Source organism: Notolepis coatsorum, assembly GCF_963971535.1.
Source record: "Notolepis coatsorum genome assembly, chromosome: 17".
NCBI lineage: Eukaryota > Metazoa > Chordata > Actinopteri > Aulopiformes > Paralepididae > Notolepis > Notolepis coatsorum.
In genome coordinates, this window is record NC_140181.1 from 79606963 (window position 1) to 79634115 (window position 27153).

Below are 27153 nucleotides of genomic sequence, written 5' to 3' on the forward strand. Positions count from 1 at the left end.
ACCAAGGGAGATATTAGGCTTCAGGCCAAGGGAGATATCAACGCTTACTAGGCTTCAGGTCAAGAGAGATATTAGGCCTACTAGGCTTCATTTCCTGGTTAAGTGATTGTTGTGACTCGCGATAAATCAACTATTCAACTCTAAAATGATCAAGTGAACATAAACATTGACGCAGATAGGAAGGTAATGGAATAGACATGGAAAATAAATGTATTGATGTCTTTGGTGTGAAGTGAGTTACAGCGTTGCTCCTCTCTCCGTTGTAACCAGATTGCTGAGCCAGTACTCTCCATCTGGGGAGCTGAGGGCTGTTATCAGGGAGACGGGTGGTCACCAGCTCCTGGAGGTGAGGATCAGTGGTGTGTCTGGTGGATGTACTGGGAGACAGGGGGTCACCAGCTCCTGGAGGTGAGGATCAGTGGTGTGTCTGGTGGATGTACTGGGAGACAGGGGGTCACCAGCTCCTGGAGGTGAGGATCAGTGGTGTGTCTGGTGGATGTACTGGGAGACAGGGGGTCACCTGCTCCTGGAGGTGAGGATCAGTGGTGTGTCTGGTGGATGTACTGGGAGACAGGGGGTCACCTGCTCCTGGAGGTGAGGATCAGTGGTGTGTCTGGTGGATGTACTGGGAGACAGGGGGTCACCTGCTCCTGGAGGTGAGGATCAGTGGTGTGTCTGGATGTACTGGGAGACAGGGGGTCACCAGCTCCTGGAGGTGAGGATCAGTGGTGTGTCTGGATGTACTGGGAGACAGGGGGTCACCTGCTCCTGGAGGTGAGGATCAGTGGTGTGTCTGGTGGATGTACTGGGAGACAGGGGGTCACCTGCTCCTGGAGGTGAGGATCAGTGTCATGTGTCTGGAATCTGGATGTACTGGGAGACAGGGGGTCACCTGCTCCTGGAGGTGAGGATCAGTGGTGTGTCTGGTGGATGTACTGGGAGACAGGGGGTCACCTGCTCCTGGAGGTGAGGATCAGTGGTGTGTCTGGATGTACTGGGAGACAGGGGATCACCTGCTCCTGGAGGTGAGGATCAGTGGTGTGTCTGGATGTACTGGGAGACAGGGGGTCACCTGCTCCTGGAGGTGAGGATCAGTGTCATGTGTCTGGATGTACTGGGAGACAGGGGGTCACCTGCTCCTGGAGGTGAGGATCAGTGGTGTGTCTGGTGGATGTACTGGGAGACAGGGGGTCACCTGCTCCTGGAGGTGAGGATCAGTGGTGTGTCTGGATGTACTGGGAGACAGGGGGTCACCAGCTCCTGGAGGTGAGGATCAGTGGTGTGTCTGGTGGATGTACTGGGAGACAGGGGGTCACCTGCTCCTGGAGGTGAGGATCAGTGGTGTGTCTGGATGTACTGGGAGACAGGGGGTCACCTGCTCCTGGAGGTGAGGATCAGTGGTGTGTCTGGATGTACTGGGAGACAGGGGGTCACCTGCTCCTGGAGGTGAGGATCAGTGGTGTGTCTGGATGTACTGGGAGACAGGGGGTCACCTGCTCCTGGAGGTGAGGATCAGTGGTGTGTCTGGATGTACTGGGAGACAGGGGGTCACCTGCTCCTGGAGGTGAGGATCAGTGTCATGTGTCTGGATGTACTGGGAGACAGGGGGTCACCAGCTCCTGGAGGTGAGGATCAGTGGTGTGTCTGGATGTACTGGGAGACAGGGGGTCACCTGCTCCTGGAGGTGAGGATCAGTGGTGTGTCTGGATGTACTGGGAGACAGGGGGTCACCAGCTCCTGGAGGTGAGGATCAGTGGTGTGTCTGGATGTACTGGGAGACAGGGGGTCACCAGCTCCTGGAGGTGAGGATCAGTGGTGTGTCTGGATGTACTGGGAGACAGGGGGTCACCAGCTCCTGGAGGTGAGGATCAGTGGTGTGTCTGGTGGATGTACTGGGAGACAGGGGGTCACCTGCTCCTGGAGGTGAGGATCAGTGGTGTGTCTGGTGGATGTACTGGGAGACAGGGGGTCACCTGCTCCTGGAGGTGAGGATCAGTGGTGTGTCTGGTGGATGTACTGGGAGACGGGGTCACCTGCTCCTGGAGGTGAGGATCAGTGGTGTGTCTGGATGTACTGGGAGACAGGGGGTCACCTGCTCCTGGAGGTGAGGATCAGTGGTGTGTCTGGATGTACTGGGAGACAGGGGGTCACCTGCTCCTGGAGGTGAGGATCAGTGGTGTGTCTGGATGTACTGGGAGACAGGGGGTCACCAGCTCCTGGAGGTGAGGATCAGTGGTGTGTCTGGATGTACTGGATGATAGGATGGATCCACTCCCCTGATTTTCCCACTTCTGCCCATTTTCCAAAATTTGTATAATTCAGATTCAGATACAGATTCAGATTCAGATTATTTTATTGTCACAGCTTTTTTAAATGTGCATGCATTCGGAAAAACCTGAGATGCTTGTTTTTCCCGGCTCCTCAACCGTAGTAGATTTGTAAACATAATACACAATGTATTCTATCTATATACACACACACTATAACTATAAGCTATAACTATGAATTATAAACTATAACTATAAACTAGATAAGCTATAAATAAACTATAAACTAAACATAATACACATATTCTATACAAATTATACTAAACTATAAACTTTAAATTATAAACTAAAACTAAACATAATAGACTAAACATAATACACAACATATATTCTATCTATACAAACTATACTATACAAGGTACATTATATGTTAGCAGCGGTGTGTGTAATAAATGTGCTTGTGTGGTTTATAAGTCACAAGGTGTCTGCTTGTGTGATAATTTAGAGTCTGTCTGTCAGTAGTCTGTTTGCCCGGTGGAAGTAGCACTGTGTTCTATGATTCAGTTCAGGCGATACAGGGATTCCCCAGAATCACATGAATTGAATGATATAATTATGGAATTTGGAAAGGATTCTGCAGAAGTGTGTGATTCATGGCACTGGATCCAGGCTAGATATATGGCACTCAAGAGCCTCATTTCCATTTACACTTTAAATGGTAAATAAATGGCGCATTTATATAGTGCTTTTATCCAAAGCGCTTTACAATTTGTTCCTCACATTTTAGAAGTAGAGAAGGTAACCACTGCACTCAGACAGGTGCGTAGTCCAAAAATAGTAAGTCACTCACAAGTAGAAAAAAGGGTAGGGACCGCACTCAAGGAATATTGTTTGTTTTAATACGCACAAAACGTTTTCGACCGTCCGGCCTTCATCAGTGTGCAATGAATAATGGTTGCAACAAACAAGCCTTAACTAGGCTGTGACCGACAACATGACAGGTGGAAACAATCAGTAATTAGTACAGCCTAGGTTGACATCATGACAGGTGGAAACCATCAGTAATTAGCACAGGCTAGGTTAACATCATGACAGGTGGAAACAATCAGTAATTAGCACAGGCTAGGTTAACATCATGACAGGTGGAAACAATCAGTAATTAGCACAGGCTAGGTTGACGGGTAGACTTTTTTCTCATCACAGTGACCATGAATGCGTAATGGCTATAGGCTATGATGTAGAAACGATGCCATCCTGGATAAAATAATAAAAAAAAAATTTAGGACCTGCTCAGAGCTCAGAGGTCATCAATCGGCACGCATGCGATTCGTATCTGCGATTAACCCATCCCGTCGTCCTTCCCCCCCAAGGGCAGCCGGGAGCAGACAGGCGTCAACATGAGCCGCGCCAGGGGACCAATCCAAGTGCTCCTGTCCGTCTTCGTCAAGGACGCCACAGTGTTAGCGATCTATTGTTGTGCATGTTTTTCCATTGGGTTTATCTTATCGGGGGGGGGGGGGGGGATCCTTGCGAGCACGGGGAGAACATGCAAACTCCACACAGAAAGGCCTGGGAGATACCCCACCTGGGTAACTGGCATCATGGAAACCTGGTCCCCAAGCGGGAATCGAACCCTGGACCTTCTTGCTGTGAGGCGACAGTGTTATCATAGATAGATATATTATGCAACAAATAATATACACGTATACAACATTTAAAAGACTGTAGCACATACACTGGGAGTATCAGGTTGTTTAGACCGTTCATAAATCAGTGCACTAGTCATTGAGTGTTTATAGAGTAGACCGGTTAGTAGGCTAAGACTCCACCTACACGAATGGAGCCAAATTAAACTCTTCGTTCATACCAGATGGAAACATCGATTTGAGCCGATGAATCCAGACACATTCATGCTGCAAAAGGAGTTGTTCATGGTTGCCACCCCTTCTATTAAGATATACCATCTCCAAACCTATACACTTCACTGTCACTGATTTTATGATCCATTTCGTAAAAATGTCGTGCCACGGGAGAATTAATGTCGGCCCGTTTTATATTGCTTCTGTGTTTGTTCAATCTGATTTTTTTTATTTGCGGGATGTCTGTCCGACATAATATTTTTACACTGACAGAATAATAAATACACTTATATGTGTGGAATTGCACGTTATTAGAGATCTGATCTTGTAATTCTTCCCAGTATAGGAGTCGTGGAATGTGTTTGTTTTGACCATGTTTTGACAAGATATGCATGCTCTACATGGGAAGCTTCCATAAATAAAAGTGAATATGACTAGAGTCCACTCTACCGAGGTGGTCCCTCAGGTTAGTAGCCCTTTTATGCGTGAAGCGCGGAGGGTGTTGAAAGCGGTGATTTAAGGTTGTATCTGATGATAGAATGTGCCAGTGTTTCAAGACTGTGGACTTAATAACGGAACTAAATGGATCATAAGTAAGGACATAAGTAAGGAGTTCCACTCCGAGAAGTGAGAGTATGTTGGGAAGATTTGGTGAAAAGGGCTACCCAAAGCAGTGCCTTAACTCAGCCATGGCCACTGTAAATCAAGTTGAAAGAAAATAACTGTTCCGTAAGAAAGAAAGGAACAGAACACCAGGCACCATCAATTATTGTTTGAGTCTATAATTGGCTTACAGGCAGGCTTGATTTCCATACAGACTTTTAAATGTTGTATTGTAATATGTGTATATTGTTGCATAATATATCTATCCAGGATGGCATCGTTTCTACATCATAGCCTATAGCCATTACGCATTCATCTTCTTCTTCTTCTTTTTGAGGTTTTACGGCAGTTGGCCACCAATTGTTTGGGGCATTACCGCCATCTTCTGGTATCCTTTACCTCCTACAATGTCCGTTTCCCTTCACCATCATGAAGTGCAGCTAATGCTGCTACTTCCTGACTGAGCCCCCCTCTGTGAGACACTCCTTGCCTCCTGTGGGCTGACTCTGGACTTCTTGGTTACTCACAACACCCTTCTCCAATTCCCTAACCACCTCCTCCCATTCCAAACCTTCCATGCCCAAATGTTGAACCGCTACCCTAACAATCATCTTTATTCTCTCTGTTTTGCCCTTAATCATTGCCGTAGCATTAACTACCCCTGCCACGAAGGCCACAATACTAAATGTCTCCTCCCACACCCTCTCTCTATCCTCCTGTCCTACCCTTTCTGCCAAATGCCCTTCTCCAAACCCCTGCACCCTATCTTGACTTCCCTGTCCTACCCTCCTAGCCGCCTCTGCATACGATAACTTACCCTCCCTTCTCACTCTCTGAACCACAACCTCCCTCTTCATCACCTCACAACCCCTAAACGCTACACTATGCTCCCCACCACAACTACAACACTTCAGCTTCACTCCCTCTCCACACTTCCCATAGTCATGTTCCCTGCCACACCTCGCACACCTCTGTCCCTTCCTACACGTAACGGCTATATGCCCAAACTCCTGGCACCTATAACACCTCAGAGGATTCTGAACGGGGTCATCCCTATGTTCCCCGGGTTCTATGTTCCCCGGGTCCTATGTTCCCGATTGATTGATTGATTGATTGAACATTTGATTAATTTTTATTATTTTATTAATTATTAATGTCCGCCTTGTTTCGAACTGGTTAAGCTTAGGCCCTCTTTCGAAGTTGGTTAAGGTTAGAGTTTGGAATCAGGGCTGGTGGTCTGACTATCTATCGCTACGGGGGAACATAGGACCCGGGGAACATAGACATGCTCCCCTCTGAACAAACTCCCCAACCCTATACACCATATACCCTACAAACACCTCACTAGGAAAAACCTCACCTTCAAACTGAATTACTACTGTCTCCGTCTCTATCCTATCTGCTCCCCTCTTCATCCTTTCTGCACTCTTAACTTTCCCATTACGCACGTTTCTCCTCAAATCTCCCACCAGCTGCTCTACGCTAACCTCGACCGGTACCCTAGCTATCACCCCCTTACACCCCCCCTCCCTCTTCTCCCCTACTCTCACTACCTTACTTATACCAACTCCTCCAATGCTCCTCATCTTCCTAGCCTTCTCCACCTGCTCCACACTTACACACCCTATGGCCAGATTCCCATCTCCCAAAACTCTTGCAAACTTTACCTCACCTAATTGCTCATCAATGAGTTTGGGCAACTCGAACATCCCTAATTTCCTCACTCCCCCCTCCCCCTCAAACCTAACCACTATATGAATCACTTCTGCAATATCATTCCCTCTACCCTCGCCTTCTGACCCACTTGAGCTATCTCCCCTACCCTTCTTCCTCTTAAGCCCCTTCCCCTCACTGTCCCTGCTCCCCTTCTCCACCTTACTCCACCCTTCTCCCCTGCTCTCTCACCCCCCGCACCACACTCCATACTGCCACTATCCGACTCCCTTCCCCTATCACGACCGTCCCCGTCCCTTTCGTCACCTCCCTCACTGCCACTACCTGCCTTAGCTCCCGACGTCGAGATCAGCCCACCAAGGACCCGCAAGTCAGACACTTTCATCGTCACGTCACTTTTATGGCCGTCAAACTTGACCAGGCAATTTTCACCTCCGACCCAGCAAACATATCCCACATACTCCTTGCCGTCCCCCGTATACACAGCACGACAGCGGGAGCCAGCCTCCCACACTGGTGCTGACTCCATACCCCCGGTATAATTTAACTGTTGCCAACTTTCAAACACCGCGGCTCTCCTCAACAAACACTTCCCCCATTACGCATTCATGGTCACTGTGATGAGAAGTCTACCCATCAACCTAGCCTGTGCTAATTACTGATTGGATCCACCTGTCATGTTGTCAACCTATCCTATGCTAATTACTGATTGTTTCCACCTGTCATGATGTCAACCTAGGCTGTGCTAATTAATTAGTGATTGTTTCCACCTGTCATGATGTCGATCACAGCCTAGTTAAGGCTTGTTTGTTGCAACCATTCTTCATTGCACACTGATGAAGGCCGGACGGTCGAAAACGTTTTGTGCGTATTAAAACAAACGATATTCCTAGAGTGCGGTCCCTACCCTTTTTTCTACTTGTTCCTCACATTTCACCCATTCACTCACACATTCACACACCAAACGGCAGAGGCGACCATGCAAGGTGCCAACCTGCTCATCGAGAGCAATTAGGGGTTAAGTGTCTCGCTCAAGGACACTATGACACACTGCCTGGGAGGAGCGGGAATCGAACCAGGAACCTCCGGATTACCAGACGAATGCTCTACCTCCCGAGCCACTGTTGCCCCACTTTAAGAAATATGGTGGATGGTGGCTATCAGTCAATAAATCAATAAATCAATCAATACAGATTTATTTATGTATTTTGTACGTAGTTACAATGTGCTTTACAAAACTAAAAGTCTGTAATAAATAATACATGTAACCACAGGAATGTAAACGCATCTTTACAGGGTGGTATAGTCACATAACTTTTCAGCCACCTCTTCATCACTGATCAGGTAAGATGTATTATTCTTTTCCTATATTGTTGTTTAGATATGGGGCTGCCAGGGCCTCAGTAAATGCCTTGACCTGACGGCAGTCAACAAACATGGCGGAGTCTACGAGGATGGTAAGAGTGGATCGTATCAGAGGGAATACCCTGACAGTTAGAATTTTGATTTATAATATAATTTATCTTACAGTATATCTCACACCAGACACTTGTCATACCAACTACTCTTAGCTTGTGGCTAGCCTAAGGCCTTGGTTCCATTGAGGAACGCTAACTAAAGGACAAATGTAGAGATATTTTGTATGAATATATCTGGATATATATCCACTCTGCACTGGAGACGCTGCACGTTATCTATATCTGTATATATCCCATACCTACTCTTATTAGTAATACCGCTGACCAGTATGGCTTACTTACTACCATAGTATATTACTATATTTATACTTGTATCATAATAATTCTGTACATACATCAGATTAACATATTTACTAGCTTTATTATACTGTATATATTCCATGTAATCACTTGTTACACTGTATATTACTGTATATCCACTGTATATTACACACCTGACCTGTACATTGTTATGCACTTTACTGCTACATTTGCACCCTGGTTAGATGCCAACTTCTTTTTGTGGTGTTGATGTGTGCTGTGTGTGTGCGTGTGCGTGTGCGTGTGCGTCTGTCTGTCTGTCTGTCTGTCTGTCTGTCTGTCTGTCTGTCTGTCTGTCTGTCTGTCTGTCTCTCTCTCTCTCTCTGTCTGTCTGTCTGTCTGTCTGTCTGTCTGTCTGTCTGTCTGTCTGTCTGTCTGTCTGTCTGTCTGTCTGTCTGTCTGTCTGTCTGTCTGTCTGTCTGTCTGTCTGTCTGTCTGTCTGTCTGTCTCTCTCTCTCTCTCTCTCTCTCTCTCTCTCTCTCTCTCTCTCTCTCTCTCTCTCTCTCTCTCCAGCTCAGTTTGGTTGTCTGGAATGGTCAGAGTGTCAGAGCAGGTTACTTTATATAGCTGAGAGGAGCAGGAGCGCAGAATCACAGGATGGACCATCCACTAATGGGAAGGTAACACACACACACACACACACACACACACACACACACACACAGTCACACACACACACACACATATGCTAACAAAGGTTCAGCCACACAGAATGTATCTTCAGGAGCCAAAGCAAGGTTGTGTTTTTCTCTCCAGGACAAGAGTGTGTATTGTGAGGACTGGGGGGAGGGTCTGACGGGTAAGAGCACTCCAGTGGTGTGTGTGTTGGACGTAGAGAGAGGGACGCTCAACGTCCTGCAGGGGATGCCGTCACATGTCTCACCTGGACAGGTCAGGACTCCCACACACACTCACAAATATACACACACAGACATGAAAACACAGAAAGACGGACAAATACACACAAGTGCATGAAAACACACATGCATATGAAAAGTAATTGTCCTATTGTGCTCTGACATATAAACTAATTTCAATGTATGTGTGTACAGTATATGCATGGTCAAATGTCATGCCTGCTTGCGTGTCCTTATGTTGATTTGTGTGTGTGCGTGTGTGTGTGTGCGTGTGCGTGTATGTGCGCGCACCTTTCCACAGGCACTGTGGGCTCCAGGGGGTCAGGCGGTGGTGTTTGTCGGCTGGTGGCATGAACCCTTCAGACTGGGCCTCAAGTTCTGTTCTAATAGGAGGTACCTGTTCCAATAGGAGACTACTGTTCCAAGTAGAAGAAGAAGTCTTTAATACGATTAACACACACACATGTGAGATGGGCGACCCACAGGAACACACACACACACACACACACACACATGCACTGAGTCGCAGATGAAAAGTCTCTCTGCGCTTGACCCATCCCGTCGTCCTTTCCCCCAAGGGCACCCGGGAGCAGACATGGGCTGCAGCATGGGGCCGCGCCCCGGGAACCAATCCAAGTGCTCCTGTCCGTCTTCTTCAGGAACGCGACAGCGTTAGCGATCTGTTGTGCATGTTTTTCCAAGTTTATCTAAGGAGATACCCCACCTGGGTACCTGGCAACACAGCAACCTGGTCCCCAAGCGGGAATCGAACCCAGGACCTTCTTGCTGTGAGGCGACTGTGTTAACCACTACACCACTGTGCCACCAATAGGAGATTTCTGTTCCAATAGGAGACTACTGTTCTAATAAGAGATAACTGTTCCAATAGGAGGTAACTGTTCTAATAAAATATATCTGTTCCAATAGGAGACTACTAATCCAATAATGAGATTACTGTTCCAATAGGAGACTACTGTTCATATAGGGGGATAACTGCTCCAATAGGAGGTAACTGTTCCAATAGGAGGTAACTGTTCCAATAGGGGGATAACTGTACCAATAGGAGGTAACTGTTCATGTAGGAGATTACTGTTCTAATAGGAGATTACGGTTCTAATAGGAGATTACTGTTCCAATAGGAGATTACTGTTGAACTTCAGTTTGAACAGGCTGACTCTAGAGGCATGTGGCAGGGCCTCAGAACAATGACAGATTACAAAGGCACCTCCCTCAAGCTGAACAGTGACATATCCTTAGCAAATGATCTCAACTCCTTCTATGCGAGGTTTGAGGCTGTGAATAACAACACCAGCCTACAAACCACAGCAATGAGGGGGGGGGGGGGGTCTGCTGATGGAGACTCAGTGTTCAGGGTAACAGAGCATGAGGTGAGACGGATCTTTAAAAAAGTGAATATCAGGAAGGCAGCAGGACCGGACGGCATCCCCGGCCGCGTCCTAAAAGTCTGTGCCGACCAACTGGCCCCGGTATTCACTGACATCTTCAACCTGTCCTTGGAACAGGCTGTCATCCCCACCTGTCTGAAGAAGTCCACCGTCATCCCTGTACCCAAAAAATCTACGCCCGCTTGCCTCAACGACTACCGCCCTGTAGCCCTCACCTCCATAGCCATGAAGTGCTTTGAGAAGCTAGTGAAGGGCTACATCTGTTCCTCCCTCCCCATCAACCTGGACCCCCTGCAATTTGCATATCGCCCCAACAGGTCCACGGAGGACGCCATAGCCCATGTGCTGCACACAGCAGCATCACACCTGGACAAGAGGCAGGGGAACTATGTGAGAATGCTGTTCATCGACTACAGCTCAGCATTCAATACCATAGTCCCCTCCAAACTCATAGCCAAGCTCAGAGACCTGGGCTTGAACTATGACCTCTGCCAGTGGGTCTTGGACTTCCTGACGGGCAGACCCCAGGTGGTAAGAGCAGGCAACTGCACCTCCTCATCCATCACGCTCAACATAGGGGCCCCCCAGGGCTGTGTTCTGAGCCCCCTCCTCTACTCCCTGTACACACATGACTGCGTGGCACAGCGGAACAACAACACAATCATCAAATTTGCTGATGACACAGTAGTGGTGGGCCTGATCTCTGCCAACGACGAGAGGGCCTACCTGGAAGAGGTAGAAAATCTGTCACAGTGGTGTCAGGAGAACTGCCTCTCCCTGAACGTCAGCAAAACAAAAGAGATGATTGTGGACTTCAGGAGGTCGGGGGTCAAGGACTACAGCCCCCTCAGCATCGACGGGGCACCGGTTGAGAGAGTGAACAGTTTCAAGTACCTCGGAGCCCACATATCCGAGGACTTGACATGGACCACACACATTAACAGTGTTGTGAAGAAGGCACGACAACGCCTCTACTTCCTCAGGCGCCTAAGGAAGTTCCAAGTCAGTCAGAAGATCCTTAGGAACTTCTACTCATGTACAATAGAGAGCATCCTGACTGGCAACATCACCTCCTGGTTTGGGAATAGCACTGCACAAGACCGTAGCAGACTACAAAGAGTGACACGTTCAGCCGAACGCACAATTGGAGGGGGGCTTCCCACCCTCCAGAACATTTACAACAAGCGGTGTAGGGGGAAGGCTAAGAGAATTATTAAGGACTCGAGCCACCCGAACAACTGCCTCTTTGAACTGCTGCGGTCAGGCAAGCGATACCGGAGTCTTAAGGCGAGCACAGAAAGACTCAGAAGAAGCTTCTATCCCCAGGCCATCAAGCTGCTAAACGAACAATAAACACTATACAACAACCATCAAATGCACACAGCACACACACCCACACGCACGCACTCACTTAAACAAACAACACACTGCAGCACCCACTCTCCACACTTTAGATCACACAAACACACTTTATATTTATTGATAAAGGATTTGCACTACAACTCGTACACCTACTGTAAATTGTACCTAAATTGCACCTCATCCCATTTCTGCCTTGCACTATATAGTATTGTATATTAGTACACTGCATAGTATTGTATATTATATGGTAACTCAGTTACGTCTATTCTGCATCGAACATTGTACATATGTCTATACTGAACACTGTGACCTCATTTTTTTACTTCTAATTTACATACTATACTATGTTATTTTATTTCATACTTATCTTGTCTTGCACAGTCTCTGGAGCGTAACAGTAAGAAGCATTTTGTATAAAAGTATTCTGTACTTCTGTATGACAACTATTAAAGAAACTTGAAACTTAATAGGAGATTACTGTTCTAATAGGAGATTACTGTTCTAATAGGAGATTACTGTTCTAATAGGAGATTACTGTTCCAATAGGAGATTACTATTCTAATAGGAGATTACTGTTCTAATAGGAGATTACTGTTCTAATAGGAGATTACTGTTCCAATAGGAGATTACTGTTCTAATAGGAGATTACTGTTCTAATAGGAGATTACTGTTCTAATAGGAGATTACTGTTCTAATAGGATATACCTGTTCCAACGAGTGAGGCTAACTAGTAGCAAGCTTTCCAGCTTTAGGGAGGCCTTTATATTGATGTTTAGCCTCCATGCTTGTGCCTAATCAGTATCTAAATGGACACTTCAGCCAGTGCAGATTTACTACACTCATTAATTATCTCACAGAACAGTGGACAGTTCAAAACAGAGATCACATGGTTAAAATAGCCCTTCAATTCAAGTGATGGTGGAACGAACTGCCCACCACAGTTAGGACAGCCAAAACCCGTCCAATCTTTCGCAGTCGAATAAAGACGCACTTCTTCAACCATTATCTGAAATTAAATAAAATCTTACCCTAACTAACCTTACTGTCATGCACTTGTCCTAATATACTAACCTACATTGTAGCACTCAACACTTTGATAAACATTGTTACTACTCAGCTGATAGAGTTGTGCCCTTCCTGATGACTTGTCGTACAGAACTTGTAAGTCGCTTTGGATATAAGCGTCAGCTAAATGACTACTGTAAATGTAAATGTGATGCTATTGATTAACTTCCTTACATCTATAATCTTTCTTTCAGATCTGCTGTGTTCAAACTTGACCTGGATGGACACTGTGGTATGTTATTGTTCATCTTCATATTCTCTCTGATTTGATGATTTGACCGATACACACACACACACACACACACACACACACACACACACACACACACACACACACACACACACACACACACACACACACACACACACACACACACTAAGGCTGAGCCCGAACGTTCGTTCGTTACGCTGACATTCGGACTTTAATTAATAGGTTCGAACGTTCGGTGAAAAAAAAATAAAGGATGCGCACGGGGTTGAGGTGATGTGAAGCGGCGCGTCAGGCGCTCGGCTCAACCAGTATGGTCTGCCGGGCTGCAGCGGGATACTATTTCTCAACCAGAGCTCTATTTTGATTGACAGGCGATTCTGCCAATTACGTCACACCGCTTGCACCCGCCTCTGCTGTTACCACCAATCGGCAAGCGTTTATTCGTTTTTAACTTCAGGCAACGCCGCCATTGATCTGCTTGCTTGAAGCCTCAACAGACTTACCGTAGCTACCGGGGAGCCGTAGTTAGCTCCCCGCCGAGGAAGTAATCGGTAACAAGGTTTCCGTAGGTGAACCTGCAGAAGGATCATTAATGAATACCAGCCTTTTTCGGCCACGGAGCGCGAGCTTCATGGCGGGAGGTGGTTGCGTTGGAAACAACAGCAGGCGCACGGTGGACAGACCCGTCCACCGTCTACCTCGGAACGGTGGTAGGGCGGACGGGCGGCAGGCGTGTTGGGAGCCCGGTCGTTCCGAGGTAGACGGTGGACGGGTCTGTTGAGGAGCGTGCGCCTCTCCTCCCGGCTCCCCTCCCCGTCGACCAAGAGTGAATACCTGTTATTGAACGTGTAACACTAACTATATAACGTTAATGCCACAAAACGAATGCCGTTGTTTATCTAGCCCCTTACGTGACTGCAAGGGCTATTGTTTATCATAGTAACTTTGATTCAGTAGCTTGTTTATTTTCTTCTGAGTGCTTTGTTTAATTACATGTTTACATGAACAGCCACCACTGTAAACATGTTTTTCACCAATAGACTATGCAATGCCGCCCTCTGTAGGATCTATAATAATACAATAAAAAAAAATGTATTATTAAAAAAAATGAAAAAAAAGAATTTATTAAAAATTTTCTTTATTAAATTTTTTTTTTAAACGAACGTTCGAACGTTCGTTCGATAAACCCTGGCGAACGTTCGAACCCTAAAAACAGGGTTCGGGCTCAGCCTTAACACACACACACACACACACACACACACACACACACACACACACACACACACACACACACACACACACACACAGTTCTTCTCTCAAGATTGTGGTCACATGTCTACTAGCCTACACAGCATTATGGTTGGAGGGATGGATGGGGCTGAAATGACACATGTCTCTATGGGGACAATATTGATATCTTCTCTCCTCGTCTCTCTCCTCCTCTCTTTTCCTCTACTATTTTCCTTTCCTCTCCTCCCCTCTCCCCTCCACTCCTTTCCTCCCCCTCCTCTCCTCCTATCCTCTACTCCCCTCTCCCCTCTTCTCTCCTCTAATCTCCCCTCCTCCCCTCTCTTCCTCTCCCCTCCTCTCCTCTCCTCTATTCTCCTCCCTCCTCTTCTCTCCTCCCCTCTCCTCTCATCTCCTCCTTTCTCCTCTCCTCTCCTCCCCTCTCCTCTCCCCCCTCCTCCCCCCTCCTCTCTTACACCTGTCCCTCCTCTTTCAGAATGTCTATCCAGGGACAACATGTCTGTGTCGTGTCCTCGTCTCAGCCCAGACAGAGCCAGTCTGGTGTTCCTCCAGGGACAGGTCTTTGGGCCTCACAGCCAGTGTCTCAGTCTGCAGCTGTACAGGCTGGAGAGCAGGAAGACCACCACAGTGCTAGACGTTGTCAACAGACCATCACAGACTGGTAGGCTGATAATATAGTACTACATAGCATACCCCCCAGTTGTTGAAGGGCTCTGGGGCTGCATAACTTATTTATTGTTTTGTATAAGGAAGTTGCATTGTTCATTTCAATACCTGTAATAGTACAGTAGTCCACACACACACACGCGCACGCGCACACGCACACACACACACTGTGGCAATTCCAGGTGTAGGGGTGGCAGAATAAACAACACACAGACAGGTTGCAGTTCCCAAAATCATACTCTTTATTTTCTAATAAACAATAATGGCTTTATAGCGATTAATCTGTCGGCCGAGCGGCGTCTCCGCTCTGTGGCCTGTCTCCTTGCGCTGCTATGAGAGACTGAGAGGGTGCTCTTCGGCTCCATTAAGTTCCCCCTCCTCAACAGGTGCACCGCGCCGTGATTAGATAATCACTCTTTATGACCTTCTAGCGACAGGCAGCGCCCAGCCATTGGGTCGCTACGTAGCGTCCTTCAATCACCAAGCCCAGTGGTGGCTTGGGGTTGCCACAACACACACACACACACACACACACACACACACACACACACACACACACACACACACACACACACACACACACACACACACACACACACACACACACACACACACACACACACACACACACACACACACACACACACACACACACACACACACACACACACACACACACACACTCACACACACACGTGCAATATTAATATCGCAATACTCAGCATATCGCAATATATTTTGAATCGCAATACTATTGTATCGTGACTTAAGTATCGTGATAATATCGTATGGTGAGGCCTCTGGTGATTCCCACCCCTACTGGAATGTAGTAGTATATACAGTATATATATATACATATAGTAGTCGTATAGTCGGCCATATACAGTAGTACTACATTTTCTCATGTATTCTCTTGAACCGTACATTGCCGGTTTTGGAATACATTTTCAATTCAGTCAACATACTATCATGTGCCAATATTAGAAGAACCTGGTGAAGAACGATTTTCAATGTTCACATTTAGTTCATCATTGAATTGGAAATTGAATTGACCCCAGGATTGGTGTAGATTTCTGTCATATTATACACGCAGCATGTCCTCCCTCGTAGTTTCTCTCTCTCTCTTGCTCTGTCATCCCATCTCTCTCTCTCTCTCTCTCTCTCTCTCTCTCTCTCTCTCTCTCTCTCTCTCTCTCTCTCTCTCTCTCTCTAGGTGAGTTTGCAGGTATATATGAAGCCCTTCCATCTCATTGCTGGTCCACAGACAGCAAGAGAGTGGTCTTCAGCAGTGCACACAGGAACTGGAAGGTAACACACACACACTGGCCACAATGTGTTAGGATCTCAGGTTATTAGTGGTGGTGGCTGGCCGGGGTGCGTTAGATTCTTAGGTTATTATTAGTGGTGGTGGCTGGCCGGGGTGTGTTAGGTTCTTAGGTTATTTGTGGTGGCGGCTGACCGGGGAGCATTAAGTTCTTAGGTTATTTGTGGTGGTGGTCATGTATTTACATTACATCATATTATACACAGAGCCAGTAATCCTTCCTTGTGTTATATTTCCCCTATCTCTCTCTCTCTCTCTCTCTCTCTCTCTCTCTCTCTCTCTCTCTCTCTCTCTCTCTCTCTCTCTCTCTGTCTCTCTCTCTCTCTCGCACCCCATCTCTCTCTCGCATCCCATCTCTCTCTCTCTCTCTCTCTCTCTCTCTCTCTCTCTCTCTCTCTCTCTCTCTCTCTCTCTCTCTCTCTCTCTCTCTCTCTCTCTCTCTCTCTCTCACAGAATCTCTTCGAGGTGGATGTAACAACAAGGATCGTAACCTGCCTCTCCAATAGTTCATATCAGAAAAGTGAGAAATCTGACAAAATATTTACCGTTGTGCATAAATTCAGAGCAATGTATCACGTTTCACAATATAAAAAACAAAACACAATATAATAACACAGATGGATGATATAGGATAAATATTGATACTGTATTGTGCAGCCCTACTTTATCTACAAGCTGAATACAATCCTTACTAGGAATGTGGACGAGTAATCGAGTACTTGTTTAATTACCACTTACTCAACTATTCACACTTTGCACACACTCACCTGAATCCTGCAGTTACAATTGAATCCATGTGGTGGCACTGTAGATATGCTTATACACAACTTTAAAAACATTTGATACACAACTTTAAAAACATTTGATACACAACTTTGAAAACATTTGACACACTGTACACAACTTTGAAAACATTTGATACACAACTTTGAAAATATTTGATACACAACTTTAAAGGGGCTATGTATTATAAATGTCATTTTTCAGTCTCTAGCATTGTATTATAGTAATAGGAGTTTGTATCAATGTGTTTTAGGGTCTAAATACCATATTGGCGGATTGCTGAGATTCAGCCCAGCCCCTTTCCTGGTCTAGTAAATCAGGTCATATTTTTTTTGAACGGCCAATACGCGTCACACAGCCGCTGGGTAGCGCACAGTGATGCGATTGGCTCTGTGGTTGGAGCTAATGCCCGCCCCCTAACGCCCGCCCCCATTCTATCGAGAATACAGAGGTGCCGAGAAAACGGGAGTGCGGTCACTTGCATCTTCATATCTTCATATCTTCCACGATGAGCAAACCCAGCAAACCCCGCAGGCCTTACAGGACATGTTCTGTTCCTGGCTGTAAAGCTAGTACTACTAATACGTCTTTGCACGCTTTTCCCGTGGATGCCGAACTTCGCCAGCAATGGACAAAGTTCGTTTTTGGGGACCCTCCTAGTTCTGTCGCAACGTCTCATACTCGGGTTTGTACTGCACATTTTTCCGCCGAAGACGTTGTCAATCAAGGTCTTTTTGATGCTGGGGTGACATCCTGGATTCTTCTAAAGAAAGGTGTTGTGCCTACTATTCGGGACCCGACAGAAGTAGTAAGTAGATATGTCGTTCACGTGTGTGTGTGTGGGGAACCATTGTTTGGGGGGTGAGTACAATCTAACGTCTAGTGTGTGTGTGTTCGACGGGACGCGACAGAAGTACACTGTATATAACTGCTGCTCTTTATAAAGTAACGTTATAGCAAACTATTGAAGCAAGCTAGTCATAATTAAAAACTGCTCAATACAAACACAACTAGTCAGAGGTAAACAAGGTAACATTACTTATAGCAAGCTATCGAAGCAAAAGCTGGCTGATCGATCAAGTAAGTAACGTTACTCGCTCTTTTTGGCAAGCCATTATACTAACGGTGTAAAAAACTTACCAATCGGAAACTATTTGCAAGCCTCGCTGTTGCAACTCGACTTCTTCTTCTGAATCATACTGTGGGTCGCTCTCTGGATCCCAAACATAATGTACAGCCATGTTGTATTAGTTAGTAAAATCGGTATATGTTTTGCGTGTCGAAATAAAAACCCTTCACCTGAGACCTGAGAGGGAAGGACGGGGAGATGGGCGGAGCTATTTGGTGGGTGGCTGTCACTCAAAGCATTCTGCTAGTATGGGTGGAGCCAAGCCAATAACAGCTTGAAATCCTAAAACAGAAAAATGCTGGTTTTGAGTACTTGATTAGAAATATAAAACAATGATTATTTTTGGAATAAACCTTACAGATGTGTTACATAGACTCACAGGAATTGTGTAAAGTTGCCCAAATAGTGCTAGGAATAGCAATACATAGCCCCTTTAAAAACATTTCATACACAACTTTTCAAACATTTGATACACAACTTTAAAAACATTTCATACACAACTTTAAAAACATTTCATACACAACTTTAAAAAACATTTGATACATAACTTTAAAAACATTTGATACACAACTTTAAAAACATTTCATACACAACTTAAAAAACATTTCATACACAACTTTAAATGACCCATTTTTACCTCAATGCCCATGAGCACCAAGTTCAAATGTTTCATTACATGTCTACAAGTCCTAACTATTATCTCCTCTCCTCTCCCCACCTCCCCCCTCCTCTCCTCTCTCCTCTCCTCTCCTCTCCTCTTCCCTCCTCGCCTCGCCTCTCCTATCCTCTCCTCTCCTCCTCCTCTCCTCTCCTCCTCCTCTCCTCTCCTCTTCCCTCCTCTCCTCTCCTCTCCTCTCCTCTCCTCTCCTCTCCTCTCCTCTCCTCTCCTCTCCTCTCCTCTCCTCTCCTCTCCTCTCTTCTTCTCTCCTATCCTCTCCTCTCCTCCTCTTCCCTCCCCTCCTCTCCTCTCCTCTCCCCGCCTTCCTTCTCTCCCTCCTTGCATCCAGATGAGGTGTGGGGTAGTTGGAAGTTGCTGACCATAGAGAAGGATCTGATGGTGGTTTGTTGTTCCTCCCCAGGCTCACCACCCTGTCTGGTGAGAGACCCCATGCTAGAACAACATACATGCACATGTACCAGAGCTGGAGAAGTCTCCTAGATATACTGCCATTTGACCAAACCGACAGTGTGCTCTTGATTTGGTACCACTGGTGCCTTTCATGTTATCAAGCACAGAACTCATTTTGATTTGAGACCTGGTCGAGGCCTGAGAGAGCAAGCTATACTTGCTGCATGAATGACTGAAGGATTTGTCGCATTCATACATGCACATATTGATACTCACACTCACGCACAGACGCACAAAAACATTATCGCTATGCGAAACACACACACACACGGGCCTTAAATGAGAATGGCCCTCGATAGAAATATTTATATAAGAGGAAAGAAGAGGAGAGGAAAGGAAAAGAGTAGAGGAAAAGAGAGGAGAGAGAAGAGAGAAGATATCAATAAATATATACATTTCTTTTGTTATCTGTTGATGTAACCAGAATAACTATAGAATTATAGCATCTTTATCTATGTTTCATTAGTAATGTAGCCTGATCATTTCCTCCCTACAGAGACAACTAGAGTCAATTGTATCTCTTGCTCTAGTGTCAGGTTGAAACATTCCACCTAGTTCATCTTCAGATGACATCTGACCTCGCTTGTGGTGTTCACTAGATCTTCATGTCACAGCTACACATAGGATAATAGGAGACAGCAGATGAGTCAAACAATTGACAATTATGTTACTCTTGTCTCAGCAGTAAGGTCTAAAGGTCCGTCTTCTAAAATGGTCAACCCTCAATAATCTTTGTTATACAGTAGCATGGTCCAGTAAGATCGGCACTGTAGGTGTACAATACCATATGTGTACAATGATACGCCGACAGACCCCAGTAGTTATGGTCAGTGGTGGGGTAGGAAGAATAGACCTTCAGGTCAAAGGTCAGTGAAAGGTTACAATATATGGGTAGGGACTTAAAGAGGTTAAAAGCAGGCTACTTTTAGATAACTCATTCTGTATAAAAGGGGGGTACAAACAGAGAGGACTGAGGATCAGGACCCTTCCTCTGCTTGTTAAAGGAACACGCCAACATTTTTGGAAATTAACTTACCGTCTTCTCCAGAGAGGGACAAGAAGATAGATACCAGTTTCCTCTCTGTGCGTTCAGTAGCAAGCTATCTGGCTGCATGTTAGCCTAGCTTAGCACAATGAATGGAAGCGGACATGTCCGGTTAGCCTTCGGGAGAGGTGTTAGTTGGACAATGCCTCCATTCATTGTGCTAAGCTAGGCTAACATGTAGCCAGATAGCTATTTTATATGCATCATCTGTTAATTGTGTGTGTGTGTGTGTGTGTGTGTGTGTGTGTGTGTGTGTGTGTGTGTGTGTGTGTGTGTGTGTGTGTGTGTGTGTGTGTGTGTGTGTGTGTGTGTGTGTGTGTGTGTGTGTGTAGAGGGTGGGTTTCCTCCCTTATCGTCGTGAGAGTGTGGACTGGATGACTCTACCAGACTCAGACAGGACTCGCTACCAGACCACAGAGAGCTTTGACCTCCAGTGGAAGGTTATGGATGTGACCCCATCACCGAATGAGAACAACGCACTCTACTGTGAGTGATGATAATACAATAAACGTAATAACGATGACTTCTAAAGCAACGTTGTCGTAGTAACTGAGGCGCTGGGTAAACCAAAGATATTCTAATAGAGGAAGACGAAGCATCGCAAGCTGCGCAAATGGGATGGAAACGGAACAGCTACTGACTCCAGTGTAGGTCATGTGACACATTACAGGAAGTGAGAACGACTTGGTCTTCCATGAACGTTTATTTGTAATATGGTCAAATTTTTTACTGTTTTTCATTGTTGACAAAGAAACTTTTCCCGTTGGCAGATAGATGTTAAGATTCCTGCACTTAATAAGAAGGGTTGTATTTGGTGTGCGGCTGGGTAGCGCAGTGGACTAAGCACTCTCCTACCACCGCAGAGACTCTGGGATTGAATCCAGCTGTCAGTGGTACCTTCGGCTTGGTCAGTCGTCTCTATGAACACAATTGGCAGTGTTAGCGGGTGGGAAGCCGGTGGGGTATGAGTCCTGGTCGTTGCAAACAGCGAATTGGCATAACGACTACATTGGGGATGGGAGAAAATGGTAGAAAGAAAGAAATTTCATAAAATATTATTTATTTGCAGTTAACGCCCTGTTAACCCATTCCCTGCCACCACTTTGATCATCTTATACCATTCTCTGCCAGTACTGTAAGTCTATGGAGATGTTCACCTTCTTTGCAGGGCTATAACTTTTTAAATTGTATTGCTAAATTGACATTACTATGGCCCATTCAACATCGATTATCTATCGTTCAGGATGTGGGAACGTTTTACTTTTTCATTCACACATTCATACGAAAATACCGTCTAGAGTATAAATACGTTTTTATCGTTTTCTGCAGTATTTCCTAGAACGTGAGATATAGACATAAATGCATATATTAGATTATCAAATGCTGTTTGATACCGATGCACGCTATATAACAAATTTCAACTGTACATGGTCCTAAACGTTATGACTGATCATGCGTGGGTGAACGGAGGGGGGGGGGGGGGGGGGGTCGTTTATAATTCCGTGACCGACATTAAATGATTTATGTAGTATGGGTGATATATTGATCAGAGCAGTTTGTATCGAAAATTAAAAACAAAAACATTTCCGGTTTGTATATTACTAATACACGCCCAAATCATGTAGATTATTGAGTTATGGCAAAGATCCATATCCACGGTGTGTGTATTGAGTCCCGCGACGATAAACGAGTGGCCGGACGGAATAGGGAGACGCACCGGGATCACAAGAGATCCACTTCCGGTTGCAACTCGCCGATCAGCCACCAGGTGGCAGTATTGAAGCGTTGCAGAGTTGTGCTGGCTCACACAGCATCCGACAAGGCTCCGTGAGTGAAATATGAATACCATGGCGAAAATATGAAATTATGATCAGAATCACGTCGTACGCCGTTATTGGCAGAATTCGCATGAACTTGAAACCCGTCGTATGACGTTATTGGCGGAGAAAGGGTTAACCCAGAATCTGAGTTTGGTCTTATTGTGTATTTATTTATTTATTTTCTGCCATCCTATTCGATGGAGCGCGATGCTCTCGGATCCATACACAGCAGCACTTTTGATGTGTGTGTGTGAACACGCCCTAATCATTCTCTCTCTGTTTCTCTGCCTCTCTCTCTCTCTCTCTCTTTGTCTTTCTGCCCAGCTGGTCTAGATTTTGGCGCTGTGCTGGTTAAACCTCATCCTCTCCCTGGAGCCAGAAGCCCTCTGGTGGTCTTCATCCATGGTCAGTGTTTATGGTTATGATTATAGTTGTGCTTTATGAGGATTAATATGGGAACAAAATCAATATGAATAATGTAGTAGATTACATGAAATTCGTATAAAAGAAAATCTAGAATGTAAACTAAGAATGTTTCCCCCTTACATTGCCTCAATATGTTTCCTGTGTCTTATGATAAGTTATGATAAGATAAGATATTCCTTTATTGATCCCCTTGGGGAAATGCAGGCGTCATAGCAGGAGGGGGGAGGGGAGGTACAGGTATGAGCAGGGTAATAGTAGAAAGACATAAATATAGGCAATACAATTATAGTAAAGATACAAATATAAAATAAGCACTGTAAACAATATAATTAACTGAATATAAGCATGTGAGCAAGTAAACAATGTAATCAAAGGTGCAGATGAGGGTCTGTATGCCCCATAAGTTATATTATTCGTACACAATTAATATGGTCAATAACACTTTGAAACTGAATATATACTATGAGTCAGTAAAGTAAACAGTATACACAGGTGCAGAATACATACCCTAACTGGCATGATATACGTCATACGTTATATATACGTTGTAGTGCAGGTTAGGTGGTTAAGAGTCAGACACACTTAGTGATCAGACATTCCTAGTAGGGCGGCTGGGTGGCGCAGCGGACATTGCGCTCGTCACCAACGCAAGAGACACCGGGTTCGACTCCGGCTGTCTGCGTTGCCTCCGGCTTGGGCCGGCCGTCATACTAACTCATTGGCAGAGTTAGCGGGTGGAAGTCGGTGGGTGGTAATCTGGACATTGTGGACAGCGACTCCTACAGGTTGGTTGGGGGACGCCTGCACAGCAGAGACAGGAAATGGCGGGGGTAGTGTGAGCCTCCCACACGTTACACCTCGCCACTGAGAGTCCACGCTGGCAGGTGAAAAGATGTGACAGGCTGCCTCCACGTGTATCGGAGGGGACACGTGATGCAAGGCTTCTATCCTCCGTACAACTGACCAGTGGGCAACGGGCAACTTTCAAGACAGGGGAGGGAGAATTGGCACGAGAGGTAAATTGGGATGGGAGAAAAATCACAGAAAAAAGGAGGAGAAAAAGTAGATAAAAAAGACATTCCTAGTAGTTCTCGAGTTCTGGCACCGTTAGTTCTCCGGCTGCTGGCAGCGCTTCCTGCCCACTGTTGTGGAGCCAGACAATTAAATTCTGTTTTTAATAAGTCATTTTGAATACTTTGAAATCTGAAAATGTACTTGCTTGTTTCAAACACTCTCTTCCTCTACATGTAAACACACACGACACATAACCACATTAGGGCTGACCCCTATTAGTCGATTAGTCGACTAATCAGTCAAAAGGAGCCGTAGTCGACTGCCAACCTCTTAGTCGACAACAATTTATTTTTTTGTAAATAATTATTTTTATTTTTATTTTTTATCATTCTTTCCAAAAGAAAAGAGGCCTAGAAGCATGGTTAACGCTAATGGCACGCATACCAGAGGCTGACTGCCTATGAAAACAGGCACAGAGGCACTGAAAGAGGATTTCACCCATCTAATGAACACAGTAGACTAGACAAATATCAAGATGTATCCATCAGTGGACCAATTGCATGCTTTTGCAGAGGACAAGAAGCCTTCAGTCGACTCCTTCAGACATTAAGCACAAATGGAATGATAAAAAATATATATATATATATATTTTTTTTGTCGACCAATAGTCGACTAACGGCAAATTTTGGCCAATCATAGTCGACCATCCAAATCCTTAGTCGGGGACAGCCCTAAACACACACACACACACACACACACACACACACACACACACACACACACACACACACACACACACACACACACACACACACACACACACACACATGACACATAACCACATACACGCTCACACACACACATGACACATAACCACATACACGCTCACATACTCACATGCTCACACACACACACACACACACACACACACACACACACACACACACACACACACATACACGCACATGCATGCACACACATACACACACACATACAAGGGTGCACATACACACACACACACACACACAGCAGAGCGGAAGTGTACGAACTGACCTCAGTCGTCTAAAAAGAATAATGAAATAGAGAACTAAAATGATTAAGGCCGGGCGCCCCAGTGGCGAACCACATAGCGCGCTCAGCCGCGACACGGCCGACCCGGGTTCGACTCCCGAACCCGTCGTTATTTGCCGAATGTCTTCCCCCCACTCTGTCTCCCATTCCTCCTCTGTCTCTCCCTACTGGACTGCCCAGTAGAAATAAAGCGATAAAACGCCAAAAAAATTAATCTTTAAAATGATTAAGGCCCAATATTATAGATTAGATTCAAATGTATTGAATTACACAAGTACAGTACAACGGAAATACGTTGTTATTGGGGGGTGTTTCTAGAACCCAAGAGCAGAACACAGGCACAGGAGAATGGAGCGGTTTAGAATGTTTAATTAAGCAGAAGGGGGAGGTCCAAGGGTCGGGAGAGGGGCTGGAGATGGGGAACAAGGAGTGTAGGAGAGACAGGCCGATGGCGTGGGTACTGTATGTACGGTTGGGATCCGGGGTCGAGGTATAGGCTGGAGGGGTGACATCGGATGTCCTGGACATCTAGGTCACTGGGCACATAAACTAGGAGTACTATGGAGTCCTTATACCAAGGGAGGTGTAAACAACACTCGGACAAGGAGTGGCAGGGGTGCAGGCCTCTTATCCTGGTTCGGTGATGGGGTGATAGCCAGCAGGTGAGTAGGATGATGGTGAGACGGGAACAGGAAGGAGACCATGTATGGGCATGTGGACCTGCTGACAGACAGGTGTCTTTTGCTCAGACGGCTGGTAGGTCAGGGCACCTCCCCTTTCCCCCCTACAGGCTGCTATGTGGTGTGTGAGGGCTACCGACACCATACCAGTGTAAACTACTTAGGAGTCGGTTGCAGTCAACCGGCACCTGCTAATGTATCTGAGCATATCTCAGCTGGTTGGTGTGGCTACCTGTGGATCCTATGGTCCCAGGTTCAAAACCACTCGGTTACTCCAGCACCAAGTTTGGCCACTGGCAAGCTGGTTTTTATCAAAAGGACATCTGCTATTTTTCCTGTTCGCTCTGTAATAAAATGATGTACCTCTGGGCGGCTACGTGGCGTAGTGGGCAAGGCGCTCGCCACAAATGCGGAGACGCTGGGCTCGCCTGTTCGAGCCCAGCGCTCCACATTGCTTTCAGTTTAGCTGGTCGTTCATACTAATACACATTGGCCGTATTAGGGGGTGGGAAACTGATGGGTGGGGATCGGGCGTTGTGGACAGCGACTCCTACAGGTCGGTTGGTGCGCCTGCGCAGTAGAATCAGGAAGTGTCGGGGGCAGCGTGAGCCTCCCACGCGTTACTCCTCGCCACTGAGAGATCGAGCTGCGCAGGTGAAAAGATGCGACTGCTGTTACCTCAAGTACCGGAGGGGACTTGTGCTAATGTATGACTTAGTCCACATTGCAGCCGGCTTGTGGGAGGCAAGAAACAGCGTTCGTGACAGGGGAGGGTTGAATTGGATGATACGAAATTGGGATGGGAGAAAATATAGAAAAATGGGAGAAAAAGTGGATAAAAAAAATAAAAATTATGTACCTCTGTTATATCTACGACTGTGTTGGGAATCTGAGGAAATGTGTCTATTTCCTCCACCTGTGACAATGCTTCGGAAGAAGGCGGAAGATTTCACAGTCGAAACGTCAAGGCAATGAAAATCGCTCTAGTCATATGGACCGTTTCATGGTAATAAATAATTATCATTATAAGTAGTCTCTCAATTGTGAAGAAATTGATGGGGCCATATGTTTTATTCATTGAGTTTCCAAATGGGTGAAATTTTGCCAACATTACCTCAAAAATACAAGCTGGAAAAATAGAACTTTCCTCTTATATCTATTAATAATGGATGAACTGTGCGGAAAGTCTCTCTCCTCCTGACTCAGGAGATGGGGGGGATCTCTCATTCCCACACTGTTTTCCCTGTGAAATGAAGGAAATCATTGCAGTCAATCAGCCCGGGGTCAAACTCATCAGCATGTCCAACCTTGATGATGGCTGATCCGAATACTAATTAAGGTGTCCTTGACTCACATCTAATTGCAAATGTAACAGTGCAATATACAATGTACAGGTGATTAAACTGGGTACAAAATATACAAATTAGTTAATTAATATATACAGGTGTAAAGACAGTATAGTAGTAGTCATACTAGTGAGCAGTGTAACTAGTAAGAGTAGGATATGTACAGATATATAGTATTTACAGATATCTAAAAAGGACTGTGCTGGTAAGTACAGACAGGTGTGGATAGATATATATGCGAGAGAATGAATATATATATATACTAGGGGTGGGAATCGCCAGAGACCTCACGATACGATCGCGATACTTGCGTCACGATACGATAGTATCGCGATACTAAATATATCGCGGTACGCTGAGTATTGCGATATTAATATTGCGATTTTTTTA

The 27153-nt window shown here is 45.7% G+C and overlaps 1 protein-coding gene across 1 annotated transcript in view; it reads left to right on the top strand.

Annotated features, from left to right (window-relative positions):
• Nucleotides 1-27153, top strand: part of LOC311243849 (acylamino-acid-releasing enzyme) — a 62229-nt gene that overhangs the window by 3298 nt on the left and 31778 nt on the right. The window contains exons 3-14 of the mRNA XM_084333221.1: nucleotides 271-346; nucleotides 7785-7860; nucleotides 8695-8801; nucleotides 8938-9072; nucleotides 9340-9431; nucleotides 13066-13103; nucleotides 14806-14991; nucleotides 16210-16304; nucleotides 16774-16840; nucleotides 19240-19328; nucleotides 20739-20892; nucleotides 22551-22631. Of these exons, the coding sequence (XP_084189347.1) occupies nucleotides 271-346; nucleotides 7785-7860; nucleotides 8695-8801; nucleotides 8938-9072; nucleotides 9340-9431; nucleotides 13066-13103; nucleotides 14806-14991; nucleotides 16210-16304; nucleotides 16774-16840; nucleotides 19240-19328; nucleotides 20739-20892; nucleotides 22551-22631 (1196 nt within the window). The remainder of the gene's footprint in view (nucleotides 1-270; nucleotides 347-7784; nucleotides 7861-8694; nucleotides 8802-8937; nucleotides 9073-9339; nucleotides 9432-13065; nucleotides 13104-14805; nucleotides 14992-16209; nucleotides 16305-16773; nucleotides 16841-19239; nucleotides 19329-20738; nucleotides 20893-22550; nucleotides 22632-27153) is intronic.